The 25451-nt window shown below is 39.0% G+C and overlaps 1 protein-coding gene across 2 annotated transcripts in view; it reads left to right on the forward strand.

The window, feature by feature from the left end:
- kank1a (KN motif and ankyrin repeat domains 1a) overlaps positions 1-25451 on the forward strand; it is a 135130-nt gene that overhangs the window by 84709 nt on the left and 24970 nt on the right. For both annotated transcript variants that reach the window (XM_061931810.1, XM_061931801.1), the window contains exons 3-4: positions 7868-10453; positions 17217-17339. In XM_061931810.1, the coding sequence (XP_061787794.1) occupies positions 7868-10453; positions 17217-17339 (2709 nt within the window). The remainder of the gene's footprint in view (positions 1-7867; positions 10454-17216; positions 17340-25451) is intronic.

The following is a 25451-nucleotide window of genomic DNA, read 5'->3' on the forward strand; positions in this document are numbered from 1 at the left end:
CACCATTTATGAGAAAAGTGTGAGACAAATTCCTGATATTTTTTGGGTTTGGCATGATCTGAGTTCTGAGTCCAGTTGTTGGATTTGGCAGCAAGAACCTCCCTCGGTCTGTTGCCAGTCCTCTTAGAAAAGGGCAGGAATTTGCAGCATCTACTTATTGTTTTGTTTCCTGTCTTTTATGGGCGCACAGCGGACGTGTCGCAAGGCTGGCTGGGAGACTTTCACACACTACTGACTTTTGTGTGTGTGTGTGTGTGTGTGTGTGTGTGTGTGTGTGTGTGTGTGTGTGTGTGTGTGTGTGTGTGTGTGTGTGTGTGTGTGTGTGTGTGTGTGTGTGTGTGTGTGTGTGTGTGTGTGTGTGTGTGTGTGTGTGTGTGTGTGTGTGTGTGTGTGTGTGTGTGTGTGTGTGTGTGTGTGTGTACTTCACCTAACTGGTCCCAAAAATATTGTTTTTAAATAAATAATAATAATTACGGATTTCCTACTTGGTCAAAAGCAGAAACAGAACAAATACCCAGAAGCCCTTGCAGCACTAACTCTTCCGGGACGCTACAATATACACCCCCCCGCTACAATACAATCAAACCTGAGGAAAGGACAAAACAAGAGCTAACAGACGTTGTTGACTCCTGCAACGTGAACAACTACAAGTGTAGAACTGTAACAGCTGGCTTTTCACTGCACTGTAACCCTCCCTCACTTGTCTTTTGCTCATGAGGTCATCGCTCAGCTGTTCCAGGGTTTTGGTGGTACCAGGAGGGCGCCTGTCACCCTGGTCTGCTCGTGCTGGTGTGGCACAGAGGCTGTAGTCAGCAGGGACATGACCACAGTGCAGTGTTTGCAAGGAACGTGCACACGTTGTTGTCCGGCCCCCCACAGGGACTGGACAACAACTTTTTTGCTGGCAAATTATGTGCGGTAAATTCCCGACTATAAGCTGCTACTTTTTTTCCTACACTTTGCCCCCTGCGGCTTATTAAACGGTGCGGCTGACTCGTGGATTTTCTTCGCGGACAGTCATAGTGCAAATGGTTTAAAAAAAACAAAAAAAAAAACACCAAAAGCAAATATACTAAATATCAATCAATCAATGTTCAGGGTTTCCCGCATATTACATGTTATTATGAATGTTACTTCATTACATATATATATATATATATATATAATATATATATATATACTTTCATCATGTATATATTACATGTTATTATGAATGTTACTAGATACTACATATATACTTACATCATGTATAAATTACATGTTATTATGAATGTTACTAGATACTACATACAGTATATACTTACATCGTGTATATATTAAATGTTGTGAATGTTACTAGATACTACATATATACTTACATCATGTATATATTACATGCTATTATGAATGTTACTACATGACATATATACTTACATCATGTATATATTACATGTTATTATGAATGTTACTACATGACATACATACTTACATCATGTATGTATTACATGTTATTATGAATGTTACTACATGACATATATACTTACATCATGTATATATTACATGTTATTATGAATGTTACTACATGGCATATATACTTACATCATGTATAATTTACATGTTATTATGAATGTTACTACATGACATATATACTTACATCATGTATATATTACATGTTGTGAATGTTACTAGATACTACATATATACTTACATCATGTATATATTACATGTTATGAATGTTACTACATGACATATATACTTTCATCATGTATATATTACATGTTATTATGAATGTTACTACATGACATATATACTTACATCATGTATATATTACATGTTATTATGAATGTTACTACATGACATATATACTTACATCATGTATATATTACATGTTATTATGAATGTTACTACATGACATATATACTTACATCATGTATATATTACATGTATTATGAATGTTACTACATGACATATATACTTACATCATGTATATATTACATGTTACTATGAATGTTACTACATGACATATATACTTGCATCATGTATATATTACATGTTATTATGAATGTTACTACATGACATATATACTTACATCATGTATATATTACATGTTATTATGAATGTTACTACATGACATATATACTTACGTCATGTATATATTACATGTTATTATGAATGTTACTACATGACATATATACTTACATCATGTATATATGACATGTTATTATGAATGTTACTACATGACATATATACTTACATCATGTATATATTACATGTTATTATGAATGTTACTACATGACATATATACTTACATCATGTATATATTACATGTTATGAATGTTACTACATGACATATATACTTACATCATGTATATATTACATGTTATTATGAATGTTACTACATGACATATATACTTACATCATGTATATATTACATGTTATTATGAATGTTACTACATGACATATATACTTACATCATGTATATATTACATGTTATTATGAGTGTTACTACATGACATATATACTTACATCATGTATATATTACATATTATGAGTGTTACTACATTACATATATACTTACATCATGTATATATTACATGTTATTATGAATGTTACTACATTACATGTATACTTACATCATGTATATATTACATGTTATTATGAATGTTACTACATTACATATATACTTACATCATGTATATATTGCATGTTATTATGAATGTTACTATATGACATATATACTTACATCATGTATATATTACATGTTGTGAATGTTACTAGATACATATATACTTACATCATGTATATATTACATGTTATTATGAATGTTACTACATTACATATATACTTACATCATGTATATATTACATGTTGTGAATGTTACTAGATACATATATACTTACATCATGTATATATTACATGTTATTATGAATGTTACTACATTACATGTATACTTACATCATGTATATATTACATGTTATTATGAATGTTACTACATGACATATATACTTACATCATGTATATATTACATGTTATGAATGTTACTACATGACATATATACTTACATCATGTATATATTACATGTTGTTGTGAATGTTACTAGATACTACATATATACTTACATCATGTACATATTACATGTTATTATGAGTGTTACTACATGACATATATACTTACATCATGTATATATTACATGTTATTATGAGTGTTACTACATGACATATATACTTACATCATGTATATATTACATGTTGTTGTGAATGTTACTAGATACTACATATATACTTACATCATGTATATATTACATGTTATTATGAATGTTACTACATGACATATATACTTACATCATGTATATATTACATGTTATTATGAATGTTACTACATTACATATATACTTACATCATGTATATATTACATGTTAAGAATGTTACTACATTACATGTATACTTACATCATGTATATATTACATGTTATTATGAATGTTACTACATTACATGTATACTTACATCATGTATATATTGCATGTTATTATGAATGTTACTATATGACATATATACTTACATCATGTATATATTACATGTTGTGAATGTTACTAGATACATATATACTTACATCATGTATATATTACATGTTATTATGAATGTTACTACATGACATATATACTTACATCATGTATATATTACATGTTATTATGAATGTTACTACATGACATATATACTTACATCATGTATATATTACATGTTTTTATGAATGTTACTACATGACATATATACTTACATCATGTATATATTACATGTTATGAATGTTACTAGATACTACATATATACTTACATCATGTATATATTACATGTTATTATGAATGTTACTACATGACATATATACTTACATCATGTATATATTACATGTTATTATGAATGTTACTACATGACATATATACTTACATCATGTATATATTACATGTTATTATGAATGTTACTACATGACATATATACTTACATCATGTATATATTACATGTTATTATGAATGTTACTACATGACATATATACTTACATCATGTATATATTACATGTTATTATGAATGTTACTAGATACTACATATATACTTACATGTATATATTACATGTTATTATGAATGTTACTACATGACATATATACTTACATCATGTATATATTACATGTTATTATGAGTGTTACTACATGACATATATACTTACATCATGTATATATTACATGTTGTTGTGAATGTTACTAGATACTACATATATACTTACATCATGTATATATTACATGTTATTATGAGTGTTACTACATGACATATATACTTAGTGTGTATATAAATGTTGATAGAGGCTTTTGGATTTTTTTTAGAGTGCTTTATATGCAGAATAGAGCCACTCCTATTGGCTGCGTTGTCAGTTAGAATGCATAAAACAATCAAAATGTTCTTGTCTTACATAAGTATTGTGAATGATAGACAGAATTCCAAAGAAAGTGCAGTTCCCCATCAAGGTTGGCCTTAAGGTCAAGACTCAATGGCTGTAGTTTGTCAGTTGTGATGGTCTTCTGCTGCCTCACCCAAGTTTACTCAAGTCTCTCAAACGATTACAAATGTTTATTGTGGAAAAAAACAAGTGTATTCAAGGAACTGACAAAAGCTCTACAGTATGGAGGATTTATTCATTGACTTGGAGGCCCTCTATGATGTCAAAGTGTCTTTGTAGCGATGTTCTCCGAGTAATGTGAGTCACCAGAGCTGGTTTATGAGCACCAAAGGTGAGGAGAAGCTATCATCTCCCTCACTTGTTTGCTCCACTTTTCAGAGAGGAGGCGCTCCAACGCTGGCGTTTGAAGTTGCGGCTTTTTATGACATCACCAACCCGGTCACAAGTCACCCTTTTTGTCAGTTGACCTGCCCCGTGTGTGTACGTACGTCCACCACTTTATTGAAAGCAGCCTTTGCTACACGTCTTAAAAAATAACACCTGGAGCTGTGCCAGCTGTCCAGTCGGCTACGAATGTGGGAGATGTAAGTCTGAATACCGTATTTTTCGGACTATAAGTCGTAGTTTTTTTCATAGTTTGGCCGGGTGTGCGACTTATACTCAGGAGCGACTTATGTGTGAAATATTATTTATCTCATTCACGTAAGAGACTAGTCCAGGGGTCGGCAGCCTGTACCAGTCAAAGAGCCATTTTGACCAGTTTCACAAACTATAGAAAACAATGGGAGCCGCAAACATTTTTGAAATTTTAAATGAAATAACACTGCATACAAAGTTTTTTTTTTGCTTTGTGCTATGTATAAACCAGGGGTCTCAGCCACGATGCCCACACCTTTATGTGGAATTTTTATGCTGGTGCGGCACGCGGGTTTTAAATGAATAGCAATAGTCAGCGTCATGCGTGCCGTGATGGTACAGCATATAACGCCCACTACAACCAGCGTGCCTGATCAGCCACATGTTGTATGGTGCTTCCGCATGCTCACGTAGGTGACAGCAAGGCATACTTGGTCAACAACCACACAGGTTACACTGACGGTGGCGGTATAAAAAAAACTTTAACACTCTTACTAATAATGCGCCACACTGTGAACCCACACCAAACAAGAATGACAAACACATTTCGGGAGAACATCTGCACCGTAACACAACATAAACACAACAGGACAAATACCCAGAATCCCATGCAGCCCTGACTCTTCCGGGATACATTATACACCCCCGCTACCAAACCCCGCCCACCTCAACTGACGCACAGAGAGGGGGGGGAGGGGGGGTTTGATGTGTGAGGGAGCAGGCTTGGGGTGGGGGCGGGGTTCGGTGGTAGCAGGGGTGTATAATGTAGTCCGGAAGAGTCAGGGCTGCATGGGATTCTGGGTGTTTGTTCTGTTGTGTTTATGTTGTGTTAAGGTGCAGATGTTCTCCCGAAATGTGTTTGTCATTCTTGTTTGGTTTTGGTTCAAAGTGTGGCGCATTATTAGTAAGAGTGTTAAGGTTGTTAAAGTCAAGAAATACTTGACTTTCAGTGAATTCTAGCTATATATATATATATATATATATATATGTATATATATATATATATATATAAGAAATACTTGACTTTCAGTGAATTCTAGCTATATATATATATATATATATATATGTATATATATATATATATATATAAGAAATACTTGACTTTCAGTGAATTCTAGCTATAAATATACTCCTCCCACCTCAACCCCCCCCAATCTCCCGAATTTGGAGGTCTCAAGGTTGGCAAGTATGACGCCAACAAACCTATTGACTCAGACGTAATAGTAAAATAAGATATCTATCCATCCATCCATCTTCTTCCGCTTATCCGAGGTCGGGTCGCGGGGGCAGCAGCCTAAGCAGGGAAGCCCAGACTTCTCTCTCCCCAGCCGCTTCGTCCAGCTCCTCCCGGGGGACCCCGAGGCGTTCCCAGGCCAGCCGGGAGACATAGTCTTCCCAACGTGTCCTGGGTCTTCCCCCGTGGCCTCCTACCGGTCGGACGTGCCCGAAACCCCTCCCTAGGGAGGCGATCGGGTGTCATCCTGACCAGATGCCCGAACCACCAAAATAAGATAAAACAAGGGAAATTGGACAGAAGTTTATCATAATCAAAAATGAGATGTTATTAATAAAAACAGTTAATATTTATTAAACATACACAAAAGTGCAAAAGTACTGGTATTGGTGCATGTGTTGGACAGGCCTGGACCAACACCGCTTATTAGCATTAAAGCTACAGTAGGGTTTACAAAAAGTACTGGGGGGCTGGTTCTGGAGAAGTGAGAGTGGAAATGTTAGAAACACCACAACAAACCATGGCAATCATAAATGCACTGTTGGATTATTAAGTGTATTGAATATTATATGCGGGTGTGCCTAATGTTGCGGTCTGGGGGCGTGTAAAGACGTCAAATATGCACAGTAGCTTTACTGTGTTTGTCTTTAAAAAAAAAAAAAAAGGGTCTGTTATTTCAGCGGGTTCGCCACCCCCCGCCCAGCCGGCTGAATAACAGGTCTCTTATTCGGGAAGGGGTAGCGCCCAGCTCAGAGTCTCACGGGATTGGAGGAGGCGGCTGTCCAATAGCTCTGCAGTGCAGAGTTTATACCAATAGTGGCCTTTTCTCCCCGTACGGAGGAGAGAAGATTGAGTGAGAAGAAACAGCACAGTGGGATCTTTGTACAGTCGCATGCCAGAAAGGGAACAAGCTAAGAGTCTTGGACGGAGTGAGGTGAGTGAACAACAATGCAGTGGAAGGGTTCTTCTGTTCCGGAATAGAAGCCACAGGGAGGTAAAGTTGTTAGAGGAAGCGCCGGGCTGTTTATGTCCGGCCCGTGTTTAAGCTCCAGGCATACCAGGAACAACAAGATTCCACTTTTAGCCCAGCCGGTGTATGTGTAGCAGAGGGGCGGGGGTCTTAATGGGACTTCTGGGACCCAGCGCGTGGAGTTTGGACTTTGAGACCATCTTGAATAAATCATCAGCAAAGACAGTTCTCATGTGAAACCAGCTTTTCCCGGGATTATTTGAGTGTACCTTGACAGGAGCTTTACTGATGTGTGACAAGGTTTGTAAAGCGTGAACTCTGCGCACTCATCTGATCATCTGGCACCGGAACACAACGAGATGTATTTGTAACGTGTCTTTATGTGTTGCGCATAGTTTTGAGCTGACTAAGCAGAGCTTGCAGTCGTGGTTGTCACTCACACTTTCCAGTTGTGTTGACGTGAGGCACGTTGGTGCACGTCAAATTTGTTGACGGATGTTAAAGAAGAACCGTCTTGACTGCAGTTCCCTCAAAAAAGTTGTCGTTTAGTAATTAATTGTCGACATGCAATGGTTAATGATGCGACTTGTTTTGCTGTGTTTGTGCAGGCCGAGGCCAAAGATGTCCAAGCACAGATAACGACAAGGACTCTGTGGCTCCGTACTCCGTCGAGACTCCCTACGGTTTCCAGCTCGACCTGGACTTCCTCAAATACGTCGATGACATCGAGAGGGGCCACACCATTAAGAAGCTGAGCATCCAGAGGAAGCCCAAAGGGGGCAAACCGGCAACGGCGCCGCCGCCGCCACGGACCCGCACCGGCAGTGCCGGCGTGCGGGCCGAATGGACGTCCACAGACTCGCTATCGTCTTCAAACAGCGACGACAAGCAGTCGCCGGTCTTCTTCAGTGCCAAGCCCTCCCAGGTATCCGCTCCGCTGACGCCCATCCTCCAAAGGGCGGCTTTTGAAACAGCCCCACAGCAATCCTACTCCAGCCTCGTGGAGCCCAAGCTGCTACTCCCGCCGCCCTCGCCGAGGTTGACGCCGCGACCCAACCCCCATGTAGAAAAGACCCTGATGGAGACCCGACTTCGATTAGAACAGGAGCGTCTGTTTATGCAGCCGTACAGCGAGCCTCCGCTGCCCCGCCGTCGTCTTGCCAGCTTCGGGGGAACGGGCTCAAACAGCTCACTGTCCTCATACTCGGGGTCCATGGCGCCAAGTCAGATCTCCCCCAGCACCCTTCAGCCTCTACCCATCAACGGCCACGTCAACAATGGAGAGTACAACCTTTACTACCCACCATCCATGGGTAGCTCCATCCGACACAGTCCCATGAGCTCCGGCATGGCCACACCCGTGACTAATGTCAGCCCGCTACACCTACAACAGATCCGGGAGCAGATGGTAGTTGCCCTCAGGAAGCTGAAAGAGTTAGAGGAGCAGGTGAAGACCATTCCCATTTTACAGGTCAAGATAGCAGTTCTCCAGGAGGAAAAAAGACAATTGGCCGCTCAGTCCAAAAATCAAGTCCCTGGTGGTTTCCGCAAGCGCTCTTACAGCGTGGGCTGTGCCGACCAGATGGAGAACCCAGGTCCCATCCAGAAAGAAACTGTGTTGCAAATCATCGAGCCTGAAGCCCAGCAACAGAATGCTCAGCAGCTTGAAGAGTTTAGGCGTCTGGCTGCGGAAGTCCAAGCTCTGGAGAAGACCACTCTTGACAATAATGGCTTTGAAAGTCAGACGGACAATCAGAACCAGGCCCTCCAAAAGTCAGTCGGTGTCGTGACTGATGAAAACATGAACAACCGTCAAGTCCGGTTGCCAAAAGAACGTTGCCATCGGGACGTAGGCGTGGCGACAGAACGCCTGGAAACCCGCAGTGCTTTAGTGGGTGTGAACGAAGCCATGCTCGGCGTGTCCAGCGAGGCAGAGAAGGAGATCGAGCTCCAGCAGCAGACCATCGAAGCGCTGAAAGATAAGGTCTACCGCTTGGAGGTGCAGCTGAAAGAAACTACTCACCAGATGGAGATGACAAAGCTCAAGCTGGAGCTCCAAGCAGCTGGCAGTTCGAACAAAAAAAAGGCGGATAAAGGCTTCATGGTGAGGCCTGAGATGTACAACGTCTCCGTGGAGGCCAAAGTCTTAGTGCAAAGCCAGGGGGTCGGTGACCAAGTCGTTATTGCTGAAACTCCTCAGAGTTTCTCTGTAGGAGTGTCCTGTCACCCTACTGTGCACAGCATTGGTGTCGGCCCTGAGAACTTGCCAGATCAACTTTCGGTGGAGGCACTGCAGCGTCAGCTAGGCGTGGACTTAGAGGTTTGTCAGGTGGGAATCAACACGGTGGAGTCTTTGGACTGCTCAGCCTTCTGCAAACCTATGACTGAGTTGATCAAGGAGTCGCGATCGTTCGGCTGCGGAGATTGTTCTGTGGACGTGGTCGTCAGTCCTTTCAGGACGATGGTGTCGCAGGGAACTGACCCAGACCTCGTGACCAAGGTCGACTCTTGTGTCATGGCTGCCCCCGAGTTAGCAACTCAGATTACCAACACTGAGACAGAAGTTGTCAGCAAGTCCACCAACACAAAAACAGCCGAGCTGACGGACTCTTGCACGGACACCGCTTTGTCGACCTGTGACAAGCACACCAACACCGCTGCCGCAGAAACGAGGACGGTGGCTGCGGGCGAGGGACTCGTCAAGGACGTGCACTCGGCCCCAAAGATGCGCTCGGTGGCTGTAGGAACCGCCACGGATGTAGAATCGCTCCTCGGCCAGTCCAGCTCTACTAAAACCAAAGAATGTGGAGTGGGACCTGTCAGCGTTCACGAGAACTTCTTGATCGGATTGAAAACGCGCAACATAGCATGCGGTCCTTCCCTGCTCCTCAAACCCGTCGCATGCAGCAAGGAGACCGCGGAGGAGACCGTGGAGGAGACCGCTGAGGCCGGGCCAGCGCAGGGCGGCGCCAGGCTGGACCATTACATCGAGAGGGTGCAGAAGCTCTTGCAGGAGCAACAAATGCTGCTGGCCGAGAACTACAGCGAGCTGGCCGAGGCCTTCGGACAGCCCCAGTCCCAGTTTGGGTCCATCAACAGCGAGCTGGTCAGCACGCTCTCGTCCATCAACTCTGCCATGAAGTGCGGCAGCGTGGAGGACCTCTTAAAGCTGCAGATGGACGCCGCAGACCCAGGTGAGAGCTTGACAGCGTCACATGTTGCATTGATCCATCTTTGAGTAGTTTGAAGTGCAAACACAACAATGGCAGATAAGACCGTGTGGACTGGGACGCGGACCAAACCATGAGCTCACTTTTTGGGAGTCGCACCCATCGGCCTCCTGCTCTTTAGCGCGCACTAATGCTGATTCACGGCCGCCTCCCTCGCCGTTACATAACCCGCTCTCACGCCGGCTGACACATTCTTTGTGTTGTGTTGCAGCCTGGCCTCGGGTCACTCCTTCTGGAATGTTGGACGGCCCAGAAGACGCTTTTTTAAAAACACGTTTGAACGGCGGTAAATACATTGTGGCGCGCTTCCAAGCCTGCGGGGGAGGTCAGAAGTGGACGTGCGATAAGCTCGTCGTGTTTGTTTGCTTTGTGAAATAGTCCACAGTCCTGATCATTAGGCCAAGCTCGATCTCTTTTGTTTAGTTTTTAAAGATGCACCTTAAAACTGGTTTTTACTGAGGGCCACATGGAAGCCACGGCTGTGAGTAATAAATGTCACGTCATTACACAATTGGGATTCTCAGACTGTGGTTCATGTGCCACTAGTGGTCCACTGGCTTCATCTAGTGCGGGTGGTGTCAAACTCATTTTAGTTTGGAGGCCTCATGGAGAAAAATCTACTCCCAAGTTTGGGCCAAACTGGTCAAATCACAGCATGATAACCTAAAAATAAAGACAACTTCACATTGTTTTCTTTGTTTAAGTCTAAAGCAGTGTATCCCTGGCTAGGGGCCAGTCAGGTACGAGGCCTTTGCCAAGGACCACCTGGGGTAACAGTAGTAAAGGGGTTCACCTCCTAGTGCCCCAAGACCCCATAGAGGAGCCTCCACTGTCGGATGCACTTTAACGTCATGCCCAGGACACAATATATATACATACAGGTAAAAGCCAGTAAATTAGAATATTTTGAAAAACTTGATTTATTTCAGTAATTGCATTCAAAAGGTGTAACTTGTACATTATATTTATTCATTGCACACAGACTGATGCATTCAAATGTTTATTTCATTTCATTTTGATGATTTGAAGTGGCAACAAATGAAAATCCAAAATTCCGTGTGTCACAAAATTAGAATATTACTTAAGGCTAATACAAAAAAGGGATTTTTAGAAATGTTGGCCAACTGAAAAGTATGAAAATGAAAAATATGAGCATGTACAATACTCAATACTTGGTTGGAGCTCCTTTTGCCTCAATTACTGCGTTAATGCGGCGTGGCATGGAGTCGATGAGTTTCTGGCACTGCTCAGGTGTTATGAGAGCCCAGGTTGCTCTGATAGTGGCCTTCAACTCTTCTGCGTTTTTGGGTCTGGCATTCTGCATCTTCCTTTTCACAATACCCCACAGATTTTCTATGGGGCTAAGGTCAGAGGAGTTGGCGGGCCAATTTAGAACAGAAATACCATGGTCCGTAAACCAGGCACGGGTAGATTTTGCGCTGTGTGCAGGCGCCAAGTCCTGTTGGAACTTGAAATCTCCATCTCCATAGAGCAGGTCAGCAGCAGGAAGCATGAAGTGCTCTAAAACTTGCTGGTAGACGGCTGCGTAGACCCTGGATCTCAGGAAACAGAGTGGACCGACACCAGCAGATGACATGGCACCCCAAACCATCACCCAACCATGCAAATTTTGCATTTCCTTTGGAAATCGAGGTCCCAGAGTCTGGAGGAAGACAGGAGAGGCACAGGATCCACGTTGCCTGAAGTCTAGTGTAAAGTTTCCACCATCAGTGATGGTTTGGGGTGCCATGTCATCTGCTGGTGTCGGTCCACTCTGTTTCCTGAGATCCAGGGTCAACGCAGCCGTCTACCAGCAAGTTTTAGAGCACTTCATGCTTCCTGCTGCTGACCTGCTCTATGGAGATGGAGATTTCAAGTTCCAACAGGACTTGGCGCCTGCACACAGCGCAAAATCTACCCGTGCCTGCTTTACGGACCATGGTATTTCTGTTCTAAATTGGCCCGCCAACTCCCCTGACCTTAGCCCCATAGAAAATCTGTGGGGTATTGTGAAAAGGAAGATGCAGAATGCCAGACCCAAAAACGCAGAAGAGTTGAAGGCCACTATCAGAGCAACCTGGGCTCTCATAACACCTGAGCAGTGCCAGAAACTCATCGACTCCATGCCACGCCGCATTAACGCAGTAATTGAGGCAAAAGGAGCTCCAACCAAGTATTGAGTATTGTACATGCTCATATTTTTCATTTTCATACTTTTCAGTTGGCCAACATTTCTAAAAATCCCTTTTTTGTATTAGCCTTACACAATATTCTAATTTTGTGACACACGGAATTTTGGATTTTCATTTGTTGCCACTTCAAATCATCAAAATTAAATGAAATAAACATTTGAATGCATCAGTCTGTGTGCAATGAATAAATATAATGTACAAGTTACACCTTTTGAATGCAATTACTGAAATAAATCAAGTTTTTCAAAATATTCTAATTTACTGGCTTTTACCTGTATACATATACATAGCCACACCATTACCACTAGTCATCATGCCACCGCAGCACCACTGCCTCACCACTCTATTTATCTACTTTACTCATTTTTTACTCAACTGTTGTGCTAACATGTGCTTTATTCTGCACACATGTAGCATCAGCTACAAATAATTGTTATAGCGACACCCAGTGGACACATTTAAAACAGCAGTTTCTTTCCTAGGTTTATACTTAGCAAACTCATCCCGCGGGCCGTACGTTTGACACCCCTGGCCTAGTGGTAATAATAATAATAATACTACTAATAGACTTTATTTGTAAAAAGCACTTCACATTGAGCAAACTAACTCAACGTGCTACAGTGTATTAAAAAAACAACAACTAAATAAATAAAAACTAGAACAGCCTAATAGCTAGAACTAGTATGCATATATCTAGAAAAAAAAAAAGTTTTTTTTAAAAAGAAGGGTTTTTAAGCCTTTTTTAAAAGTCTACACAGTCTGTGGTGCCCTCAGGTGGTCAGGGTGAGCAGTTCTTTGAGGACGAGGGGGGACATTACCATAGAGGCACTGGTGGTATGCCAATGAATCTCTTAATTAAAAAAAAGAAGGGTTTTTATGCCTTTTTTTAAAAGCATACACAGTCTGTGGTGCCCTCATGTGGTCAGGGAGAGCGTTCCACAGACTGGGAGCGGCGGAGCAGAAAGCCCGGTCTCCCATTTGTTCGTAGCTTTGTCCTCGGAAGGTTGGAAGAGGTTAGCCTGTCCGGAGCCGAGGATTTGGGGATGAGCGGGGGGGGGGGCATTACCATAGAGGCACTGGTGGTATGCCAATGAATCGCTCGATTAAAAAAAGGAAGGGTTTTTAAGCCTTTTTTAAAAGCATCCACAGTCTGTGGTGCCCTCAGGTGGTCAGGGAGAGCGTTCCACAGACTGGGAGCGGCAGAGCAGAAAGCCCGGTCTCCCATTTGTTCGTAGCTTTGTCCTCGGAAGGTTGGAAGAGGTTAGCCTGTCCGGAGCCGAGGATTTGGGGGTGAGCGGGGGGGGGCATTACCATAAAGGCACTGGTGGTATGCCAATCGCTCGATTTAAAAAAAAGAAGGGTTTTTAAGCCTTTTTTAAAAGCATCCACAGTCTGTGGTGCCCTCAGGTGGTCAGGGAGAGCGTTCCACAGACTGATATATTTATATATTTTTTTACATAATGCGGAAATAAAAATAAATAAATTAAATAAACTAAATAAATTAAATAAATACAATTAAAAATAAATAATAAAAGCAATGAAATAAATAAATAAATAAAAATCTCTAGACTGGCAGCTCAGTTGCCATAATTTTATCCGAAAATTGACGGTGTTTTTTTTACTGCAAATGGAAAAATTGTTCCACTGTGGTAAAATTCTGGCCAGTTTTTTACTGTAAAATCTATGGTTGTTTTTTACTGTTTTTTTGTTTTGTTTTTACCGTAAAAATCTGTTTTTAATCTGTTTCAATTTAACGCGTAACTCGCTTCGAAATCAAGTCAGATATTTTCATTTAAAAAGAAAATAAATGATGTGATATTTGTTACATTGCTAGGAAATAATAGTTCATTATTATTATTATTACACATTAAATCAATTTTGCAGCCTAACTTCATCCAAACGTAACTTATATCACGTTAACATGAACAAGAGTATTATTATTACAAATGTATACTTAAGTCAAGTAGATATTTGAGTAATCATTTTTATTTGAACATGTCACGAGGGAGGCGCTGGACATTGAGTCCGAGTGGACCATGTTCCGCGCCTCTATTGTCGAGGCGGCCGATTGGAGCTGTGGCCGCAAGGTAGTTGGTGCTCGTCGTGGCGGTAATCCTAGAACCCGTTGGTGGACGCCGGCGGTGAGGGATGCCGTCAAGCTGAAGAAGGAGTCCTATCGGGTTCTTTTGGCTCATAGGACTCCTGAGGCAGCGGACAGGTACCGACAGGCCAAGCGGTCTGCGACTTCAGCGGTCGCGGAGGCAAAAACTCGGACATGGGAGGAGTTCGGGGAAGCCATGGAAAACGACTTCCGGACGGCTTCGAAGCAATTCTGGACCACCATCCGCCGCCTCAGGAAGGGGAAGCAGTGCACTATCAACACCGTGTATGGTGAGGATGGTGCTCTGTTGACCTCGACTGCGGATGTTGTGGATCGGTGGAGGGAATACTTCGAAGACCTCCTCAATCCTACCAGCACGTCTTCCTATGAGGAAGCAGGGCCTGTGGACTCTGAGGTGGGCTCTCCTATTTCTGGGGCTGAGGTTGCCGAGGTAGTTAAAAAGCTCCTCGGTGGCAAGGCCCCGGGGGTGGATGAGATCCGCCCGGAGTTCCTTAAGGCTCTGGATGTTGTGGGGCTGTCTTGGTTGACAAGACTCTGCAACATCGCGTGGACATCGGGGGCGGTACCTCTGGATTGGCAGACCGGGGTGGTGGTTCCTCTCTTTAAGAAGGGGAACCGGAGGGTGTGTTCTAACTATCGTGGGATCACACTCCTCAGCCTTCCCGGTAAAGTCTATTCAGGTGTACTGGAGAGGAGGCTACGCCGGATAGTCGAACCTCGGATTCAGGAGGAACAGTGTGGTTTTCGTCCTGGTCGTGGAACTGTGGACCAGCTCTATACTCTCGGCAGGGTCCTTGAGGGTGCATGGGAGTTTGCCCAACCAGTCTACATGTGCTTTGTGGACTTGGAGAAGGCATTCGACCGTGTACCCCGGGAAGTCCTGTGGGGAGTGCTCAGAGAGTATGGGGTAACGGACTGTCTTATTGTGGCGGTTCGCTCCCTGTATGATCAGTGTCAGAGCTTGGTCCGCATTGCCGGCAGTAAGTCGGACACGTTTCCAGTGAGGGTTGGACTCCGCCAAGGCTGCCCTTTGTCACCCATTCTGTTCATAACTTTTATGGACAGAATTTCTAGGCGCAGTCAAGGCGTTGAGGGGATCTGGTTTGGTGGCTGCAGGATTAGGTCTCTGCTTTTTGCAGATGATGTGGTCCTGATGGCTTCCTCCGGCCAAGATCTTCAGCTCTCACTGTATCGGTTCGCAGCCGAGTGTGAAGCGACTGGGATGGGAATCAGCACCTCCAAGTCCGAGTCCATGGTTCTCGCCCGGAAAAGGGTGGAGTGCCATCTCCGGGTTGGGGAGGAGATCTTGCCCCAAGTGGAGGAGTTCAAGTACCTCGGAGTCTTGTTCACGAGTGAGGGAAGAGTGGATGGTGAGATCGACAGGCGGCGTCTTCAGTAATGCGGACGCTGTATCGATCCGTTGTAGTGAAGAAGGAGCTGAGCCGGAAGGCAAAGCTCTCGATTTACCGGTCGATCTACGTTCCCATCCTCACCTATGGTCATGAGCTTTGGGTCATGACCGAAAGGACAAGATCACGGGTACAAGCGGCCGAAATGAGTTTCCTCCGCCGGGTGGCGGGGCTCTCCCTTAGAGATAGGGTGAGAAGCTCTGTCATCCGGGAGGAGCTCAAAGTAAAGTTGTGCTCCTCCACATGGAGAGGAGCCAGATGAGGTGGTTCGGGCATCTGGTCAGGATGCCACCCGAACGCCTCCCTAGGAAGGTGTTTAGGGCACGTCCGACCAGTAGGAGGCCACGGGGAAGACCCAGGACACGTTGGGAAGACTATGTCTCCCGGCTGGCCTGGGAACGCCTGGGGATCCCCCGGGAGGGGCTGGACCAAGTGGCTGGGGAGAGGGAAGTCTGGGCTTCCCTGCTTAGGCTGCTGCCCCCGCGACCCGACCTCGGATAAGCGGAAGAAGATGGATGGATGGATGGAAAATTGAATAAGAATAAATGCAATTGCATTCAGTGCATGTATTTGTTTTTTTCTGTCAAAATGGGAAGAACGAGTAAATTTAGTAAAGAAAAATGACAAAGTACTTTATTGACAAATATTATTTATTCATCAGCCGTGCCTTAAAAGTCATTATTGAACTTATTTTAACGTGAATCATGATTTGGAGTGCATGAGAAAGTGGAAAGTAAAAGAGCTGACCACTCGTACTCACCCGTTATGCTATTTTGTTCCCAAAAAGATATTCAGTAGACTACATCAGGAGGTTGCCTACAGCCACTTTTTTTTTTTTTTTTAATTGAAATATATATATTTTTTTTAACCCAGAGTTTAATTTGAGCTGATCTTTGTTTGGGTTGCAGGATGCTCGACCTTGCGTTTGTATTTTTTTTTTTTAATAGACCACTCACATGACCGTACTCTTTATTAACTGGCGTGTTGACTCCGCCCATTTTCAGACGGTGGCGTCCAGGTGGCGTCCAGCGGTCGCGCAGACAGAGCCGCAAAGACCACGTCGCAGCACATGAGCGCGGCCGAGCAGAAGAGTCGCATGGACCTGCAAATGTCCTCAGCACTACACGGTGAGAGTTATTACACACACACACACACACACACACACACACACATTCTTGTAATAATAATAATAATAATAATATATACATACTATGCAAATATAAAAAATTAGTTGGAATTTCACAGGAAAAAGGTCACAATTTCACAAGTAAAACTTAAGATTTTGTCAGTATTATAATAAAAGTCCTCATTTTACAAGAAAAACTGGACATTTGTGCAATATTATGATAAAAGATGGAATTTTACTCAATAACAGACGCAATTTTACAAGAAAAGCTTAACATTTTGACAATTTTATGAAAAGAGTCGTCATTTTACGCGACAAAAGTCACAAACTTGACAATTTTGGCAATATTAAAACAATAATGGGAATTTCACTTGGCAAAAGTCATCATTTTACCCAAAAATATTCCACTGTTTTACAAGAACAACAACAAAAATTGGCAATATTGTGATAAGTCTGAATTTTATATGGCGAATGTCACCGTTTTGCAATAAAAAGCAAATAAGTTTACATGAAAAAAGTCATAATTATACGAGAAAATATTGCAACGTTACAGAAGCAGAAAGAATATGAGAAATTGCTCCCAATTTTATAAGAAAAATGTTGACACATTGTGAGAAAAAGACTGCTTTTAGTTTTTTTTTAAAAACATTAAAAAACTGAATTTTTTTCTTGGTAATTGGTTTTTAATCTCCATTATTTACTTCAAGTTATTACAGTATGTCTCTATATACATATTTATTTATTTTTTGTATTAATTTTGGCCAAAGGGGGCGCATTTCAATTTCTTACACACACTTGTTATTTCATATGTTGACCAGAGGGGGAGCACTTTTAAAAGTGACACACAGTCAATTTGAAAAAAATCCCTCCTTTTTGGGACCACCCTCATTTTGATTAGATGTCACCAGCAGGGGTGAAAATGAGACGGTTTTCCGTATTGGGACCAGGATTTCGGTCCTAACTTGTTCACCGGTCCTCATATGGAAGATACTTTTCCTCGTTGATGTCTCATGAAGGGTAGAAATACAAGAACACACACACACACATTCTTGTAATAATAATAATATATACATACTATGCAAATATAAAAAATGAGTTGGAATTTCACAAGAAAAAGGTCACAATTTCACAAGTAAAACTTAAGATTTTGTCAGTATTATAATAAAAGTCCTCATTTTACAAGAAAAACTGGACATTTGTGCAATATTATGATAAAAGATGGAATTTTACTCAATAACAGTCGCAATTTTACAAGAAAAGCTTAATATTTTGACAATTGTATGAAAAGAGTCGTCATTTTACGCGACAAAAGTCACAAACTTGACAATTTTGGCAATATTAAAACAATAATGGGAATTTCACTTGGCAAAAGTCATCATTTTACCCGAAAATATTCCACTGTTTTACAAGAACAACAACAAAAATTGGCAATATTGTGATAAAAGTCTGAATTTTATATGGCGAATGTCACCGTTTTGCAATAAAAAGCAAATAAGTTTACATGAAAAAAGTCATAATTATACGAGAAAATATTGCAACGTTACAGAAGCAGAAAGAATATGAGAAATTGCTCCCAATTTTGTAAGAAAAAAGTCGACACATTGTGAGAAAAAGACTGCTTTTAGTTTTTTTTTTAAAACATTAAAAAACTGAATTTTTTTCTTGGTAATTGGTTTTTAATCTCCATTATTTACTTCAAGTTATTACAGTATGTCTCTATATACATATTTATTTTTTTAATTAATTTTGGCCAAAGGGGACGCATTTCAATTTCTTACACACACTTGTTATTTCATATGTTGACCAGAGGGGGAGCACTTTTAAAAGCGACACACAGTCAATTTGAAAAAAAATCCCTCCTTTTTGGGACCACCCTCATTTTGATAGATGTCACCAGCAGGGGTGAAAATGAGACGGTTTTCCGTATTGGGACCATGATTTCGGTCCTAACTTGTTCACCGGTCCTCATATGGAAGATACTTTTCCTCGTTGATGTCTCATGAAGGGTAGAAATACAAGAATACACACACACACATTCTTGTAATAATAATAATAATAATAATATATACATACTATGCAAATATAAAAAATGAGTTGGAATTTCATAGGAAAAAGGTCACAATTTCACAAGTAAAACTTAAGATTTTGTCAGTATTATAATAAAAGTCCTCATTTTACAAGAAAAACTGGACATTTGTGCAATATTATGATAAAAAAATGGAATTTTACTCATTAACAGACACAATTTTACAAGAAAAGCTTAACATTTTGACAATTTTATGAAAAGAGTCGTCATTTTACGCGACAAAAGTCACAAACTTGACAATTTTGGCAATATTAAAACAATAATGGGAATTTCACTTGGCAAAAGTCATCATTTTACTCAAAAATATTCCACTGTTTTACAAGAACAACAACAAAAATTGGCAATATTGTGATAAAAGTCTGAATTTTATATGGCGAATGTCACCGTTTTGCAATAAAAAGCAAATAAGTTTACATGAAAAAAGTCATAATTATACGAGAAAATATTGCAACGTTACAGAAGCAGAAAGAATATGAGAAATTGCTCCCAATTTTATAAGAAAAAAGTTGACACATTGTGAGAAAAAGACTGCTTTTAGTTTTTTTTTTAAAACATTAAAAAACTGAATTATTTTCTTGGTAATTGTTTTTTAATCTCCATTATTTACTTCAAGTTATTACAGTATGTCACTATATACATATTTATTTATTTTTTTAATTAATTTTGGCCAAAGGGGACGCATTTCAATTTCTTACACACACTTGTTATTTCATATGTTGACCAGAGGGGGAGCACTTTTAAAAGCGACACACAGTCAATTTGAAAAAAATCCCTCCTTTTTGGGACCACCCTCATTTTGATTAGATGTCACCAGCAGGGGTGAAAATGAGACGGTTTTCCGTATTGGGACCATGATTTCGGTCCTAACTTGTTCACCGGTCCTCATATGGAAGATACTTTTCCTCGTTGATGTCTCATGAAGGGTAGAAATACAAGAACACACACACACACACATTCTTGTAATAATAATAATAATAATAATATATACATACTATGCAAATATAAAAAATGAGTTGGAATTTCACAAGAAAAAGGTCACAATTTCACAAGTAAAACTTAGACTTTTGTCAGTATTATAATAAAAGTCCTCATTTTACAAGAAAAACTGGACATTTGTGCAATATTATGATAAAAAAATGGAATTTTACTCATTAACAGACGCAATTTTACAAGAAAAGCTTAACATTTTGACAATTTTATGAAAAGAGACGTCAATTTACTCGACAAAAGTCACAAACTTGACAATTTTGGCAATATTAAAACAATAATGGGAATTTCACTTGGCAAAAGTCATCATTTTACTCAAAAATATTCCGTTGTTTTACAAGAACAACAACAAAAATTGGCAATATTGTGATAAAAGTCTGAATTTTATATGGCGAATGTCACCGTTTTGCAATAAAAAGCAAATAAGTTTACATGAAAAAAAAGTCATAATTATACGAGAAAATATTGCAACGTTACAGAAGCAGAAAGAATATGAGAAATTGCTCCCAATTTTATAAGAAAAAGTGGACACATTGTGAGAAAAAGACTGCTTTTAGTTTTTTTTAAAAACATTAAAAAACTGAATTTTTTTTCTTGGTAATTGGTTTTTAATCTCCATTATTTACTTCAAGTTATTACAGTATGTCACTATATACATATTTATTTATTTTTTTAATTAATTTTGGCCAAAGGGGACGCATTTCAATTTCTTACACACACTTGTTATTTCATATGTTGACCAGAGGGTGAGCACTTTTAAAAGTGACACACAGTCAATTTGAAAAAAATCCCTCCTTTTTGGGACCACCCTCATTTTGATAGATGTCACCAGCAGGGGTGAAAATGAGACGGTTTTCCGTATTGGGACCATGATTTCGGTCCTAACTTGTTCACCGGTCCTCATATGGAAGATACTTTTCCTCGTTGATGTCTCATGAAGGGTAGAAATACAAGAACACACACACACACGTTCTTGTAATAATAATAATAATAATAATATATACATACTATGCAAATATAAAAAATTTGTTGGAATTTCACAAGAAAAAGGTCACAATTTCACAAGTAAAACTTAGACTTTTGTCAGTATTATAATAAAAGTCCTCATTTTACAAGAAAAACTGGACATTTGTGCAATATTATGATAAAAAAATGGAATTTTACTCATTAACAGACGCAATTTTACAAGAAAAGCTTAATATTTTGACAATTTTATGAAAAGAGTCGTCATTTTACGCGACAAAAGTCACAAACTTGACAATTTTGGCAATATTAAAACAATAATGGGAATTTCACTTGGCAAAAGTCATCATTTTACTCAAAAATATTCCACTGTTTTACAAGAACAACAACAAAAATTGGCAATATTGTGATAAAAGTCCGAATTTTATATGGCGAATGTCACCGTTTTGCAATAAAAAGCAAATAAGTTTCCATGAAAAAAGTCATAATTATACGAGAAAATATTGCAACGTTACAGAAGCAGAAAGAATATGAGAAATTGCTCCCAATTTTGTAAGAAAAAGTCGACACATTGTGAGAAAAAGACTGCTTTTAGTTGTTTTTTTTTAAACATTAAAAAACTGAATTTTTTTCTTGGTAATTGGTTTTTAATCTCCATTATTTACTTCAAGTTATTACAGTATGTCACTATATACATATTTATTTATTTTTTTAATTAATTTTGGCCAAAGGGGACGCATTTCAATTTCTTACACACACTTGTTATTTCATATGTTGACCAGAGGGGGAGCACTCTTAAAAGCGACACACAGTCAATTTGAAAAAAATCCCTCCTTTTTGGGACCACCCTCATTTTGATAGATGTCACCAACAGGGGTGCAAATGAGACGGTTTTCCGTATTGGGACCATGATTTCGGTCCTAACTTGTTCACCGGTCCTCATATGGAAGATACTTTTCCTCGTTGATGTCTCATGAAGGGTAGAAATACAAGAACACACACACACACATTCTTGTAATAATAATAATAATAATAATATATACATACTATGCAAATATAAAAAATGAGTTGGAATTTCACAAGAAAAAGGTCACAATTTCACAAGTAAAACTTAAGATTTTGGCTGTATTATAATAAAAGTCCTCATTTTACAAGAAAAACTGGACATTTGTGCAATATTATGATAAAAGGTGGAATTTTACTCAATTACAGTCGCAATTTTACAAGAAAAGCTTAATATTTTGACAATTTTATGAAAAGAGACGTCAATTTACTCGACAAAAGTCACAAACTTGACAATTTTGGCAATATTAAAACAATAATGGGAATTTCACTTGGCAAAAGTCATCATTTTACTCAAAAATATTCCACTGTTTTACAAGAACAACAACAAAAATTGGCAATATTGTGATAAAAGTCTGAATTTTATATGGCGAATGTCACCGTTTTGCAATAAAAAGCAAATAAGTTTACATGAAAAAAGTCATAATTATACGAGAAAATATTGCAACGTTACAGAAGCAGAAAGAATATGAGAAATTGCTCCCAATTTTATAAGAAAAAGTCGACACATTGTGAGAAAAAGACTGCTTTTAGTTTTTTTTTTAAAACATTAAAAAACTGAATTTTTTTCTTGGTAATTGGTTTTTAATCTCCATTATTTACTTCAAGTTATTACAGTATGTCTCTATATACATATTTATTTATTTTTTTAATTAATTTTGGCCAAAGGGGATGCATTTCAATTTCTTAAACACACTTGTTATTTCATATGTTGACCAGAGGGGGAGCACTTTTAAAAGCGACACACAGTCAATTTGAAAAAAATCCCTCCTTTTTGGGACCACCCTCATTTTGATAGATGTCACCAGCAGGGGTGAAAATGAGACGGTTTTCCGTATTGGGACCATGATTTCGGTCCTAACTTGTTCACCGGTCCTCATATGGAAGATACTTTTCCTCGTTGATGTCTCATGAAGGGTAGAAATACAAGAACACACACACACACACATTCTTGTAATAATAATAATAATAATAATATATACATACTATGCAAATATAAAAAATGAGTTGGAATTTCACAAGAAAAAGGTCACAATTTCACAAGTAAAACTTAAGATTTTGTCAGTATTATAATAAAAGTCCTCATTTTACAAGAAAAACTGGACATTTGTGCAATATTATGATAAAATATGGAATTTTACTCATTAACAGACTCAATTTTACAAGAAAAGCTTAATATTTTGACAATTTTATGAAAAGAGATGTCAATTTACTCGACAAAAGTCACAAACTTTACAATTTTGGCAATATTAAAACAATAATGGGAATTTCACTTGGCAAAAGTCATCATTTTACTCAAAAATATTCCACTGTTTTACAAGAACAACAACAAAAATTGGCAATATTGTGATAAAAGTCAGAATTTTATATGGCGAATGTCACCGTTTTGCAATAAAAAGCAAATAAGTTTACATTAAAAAAAGTCATAATTATATGAGAAAATATTGCAACGTTACAGAAGCAGAAAGAATATGAGAAATTGCTCCCAATTTTGTAAGAAAAAAGTCGACACATTGTGAGAAAAAGACTGCTTTTAGGATTTTTTATAAAACATTAAAAAACTGCATTTTTTTGTTGGTAATTGGTTTTTAATCTTCATTATTTACTTCAAGTTATTACAGTATGTCTCTATATACATATTTATTTATTTTTTGTATTAATTTTGGCCAAAGGGGGCGCATTTCAATTTCTTACACACACTTGTTATTTCATATGTTGACCAGAGGGGGAGCACTTTTAAAAGCGACACACAGTCAATTTGAAAAAAATCCCTCCTTTTTGGGGCCACCCTCATTTTGATAGATGTCACCAGCAGGGGTGAAAATGAGACGGTTTTCCGTATTGGGACCATGATTTCGGTCCTAACTTGTTCACCGGTCCTCATATGGAAGATACTTTTCCTCGTTGATGTCTCATGAAGGGTAGAAATACAAGAACACACACACACACATTCTTGTAATAATAATAATAATAATAATAATAATATATACATACTACGCAAATATAAAAAATGTGTTGGAATTTCACAAGAAAAAGGTCACAATTTCACAAGTAAAACTTAAGATTTTGTCAGTATTATAATAAAAGTCCTCATTTTACAAGAAAAACTGGACATTTGTGCAATGTTATGATAAAATATGGAATTTTACTCATTAACAGACGCAATTTTACAAGAAAAGCTTAACATTTTGACAATTTTATGAAAAGAGTCATTTTACTCGACAAAAGTCACAAACTTGACAATTTTGGCAATATTAAAACAATAATGGGAATTTCACTTGGCAAAAGTCATCATTTTACTCAAAAATATTCCACTGTTTTACAAGAACAACAACAAAAATTGGCAATATCGTGATAAAAGTCAGAATTTTATATGGCGAATGTCACCGTTTTGCAATAAAAAGCAAATAAGTTTACATGAAAAAAGTCATAATTATACGAGAAAATATTGCAACGTTACAGAAGCAGAAAGAATATGAGAAATTGCTCCCAAATTTGTAAGAAAAAAGTCGACACATTGTGAGAAAAAGACTGCTTTTAGTTTTTTTTTTTAAAACATTAAAAAACTGAATTTTTTTTCTTGGTAATTGTTTTTTAATCTCCATTATTTACTTCAAGTTATTACATTATGTCACTATATACATATTTATTTATTTTTTTTAATTAATTTTGGCCAAAGGCGACGCATTTCAATTTCTTACACACACTTGTTATTTCATATGTTGACCAGAGGGGGAGCACTTTTAAAAGCGACACACAGTCAATTTGAAAAAAATCCCTCCTTTTTGGGACCACCCTCATTTTGGTAGATGTCACCAGCAGGGGTGAAAATGAGACGGTTTTCCGTATTGGGACCATGATTTCGGTCCTAACTTGTTCACCGGTCCTCATATGGAAGATACTTTTCCTCGTTGATGTCTCATGAAGGGTAGAAATACAAGAACACACACACACATATTCTTGTAATAATAATAATATATACATACTATGCAAATATAAAAAATGAGTTGGAAT

The sequence above is a fragment of the Nerophis lumbriciformis genome, linkage group LG03 (assembly GCF_033978685.3).
Source record: "Nerophis lumbriciformis linkage group LG03, RoL_Nlum_v2.1, whole genome shotgun sequence".
In the NCBI taxonomy this organism is placed as follows: Eukaryota; Metazoa; Chordata; class Actinopteri; order Syngnathiformes; family Syngnathidae; genus Nerophis; species Nerophis lumbriciformis.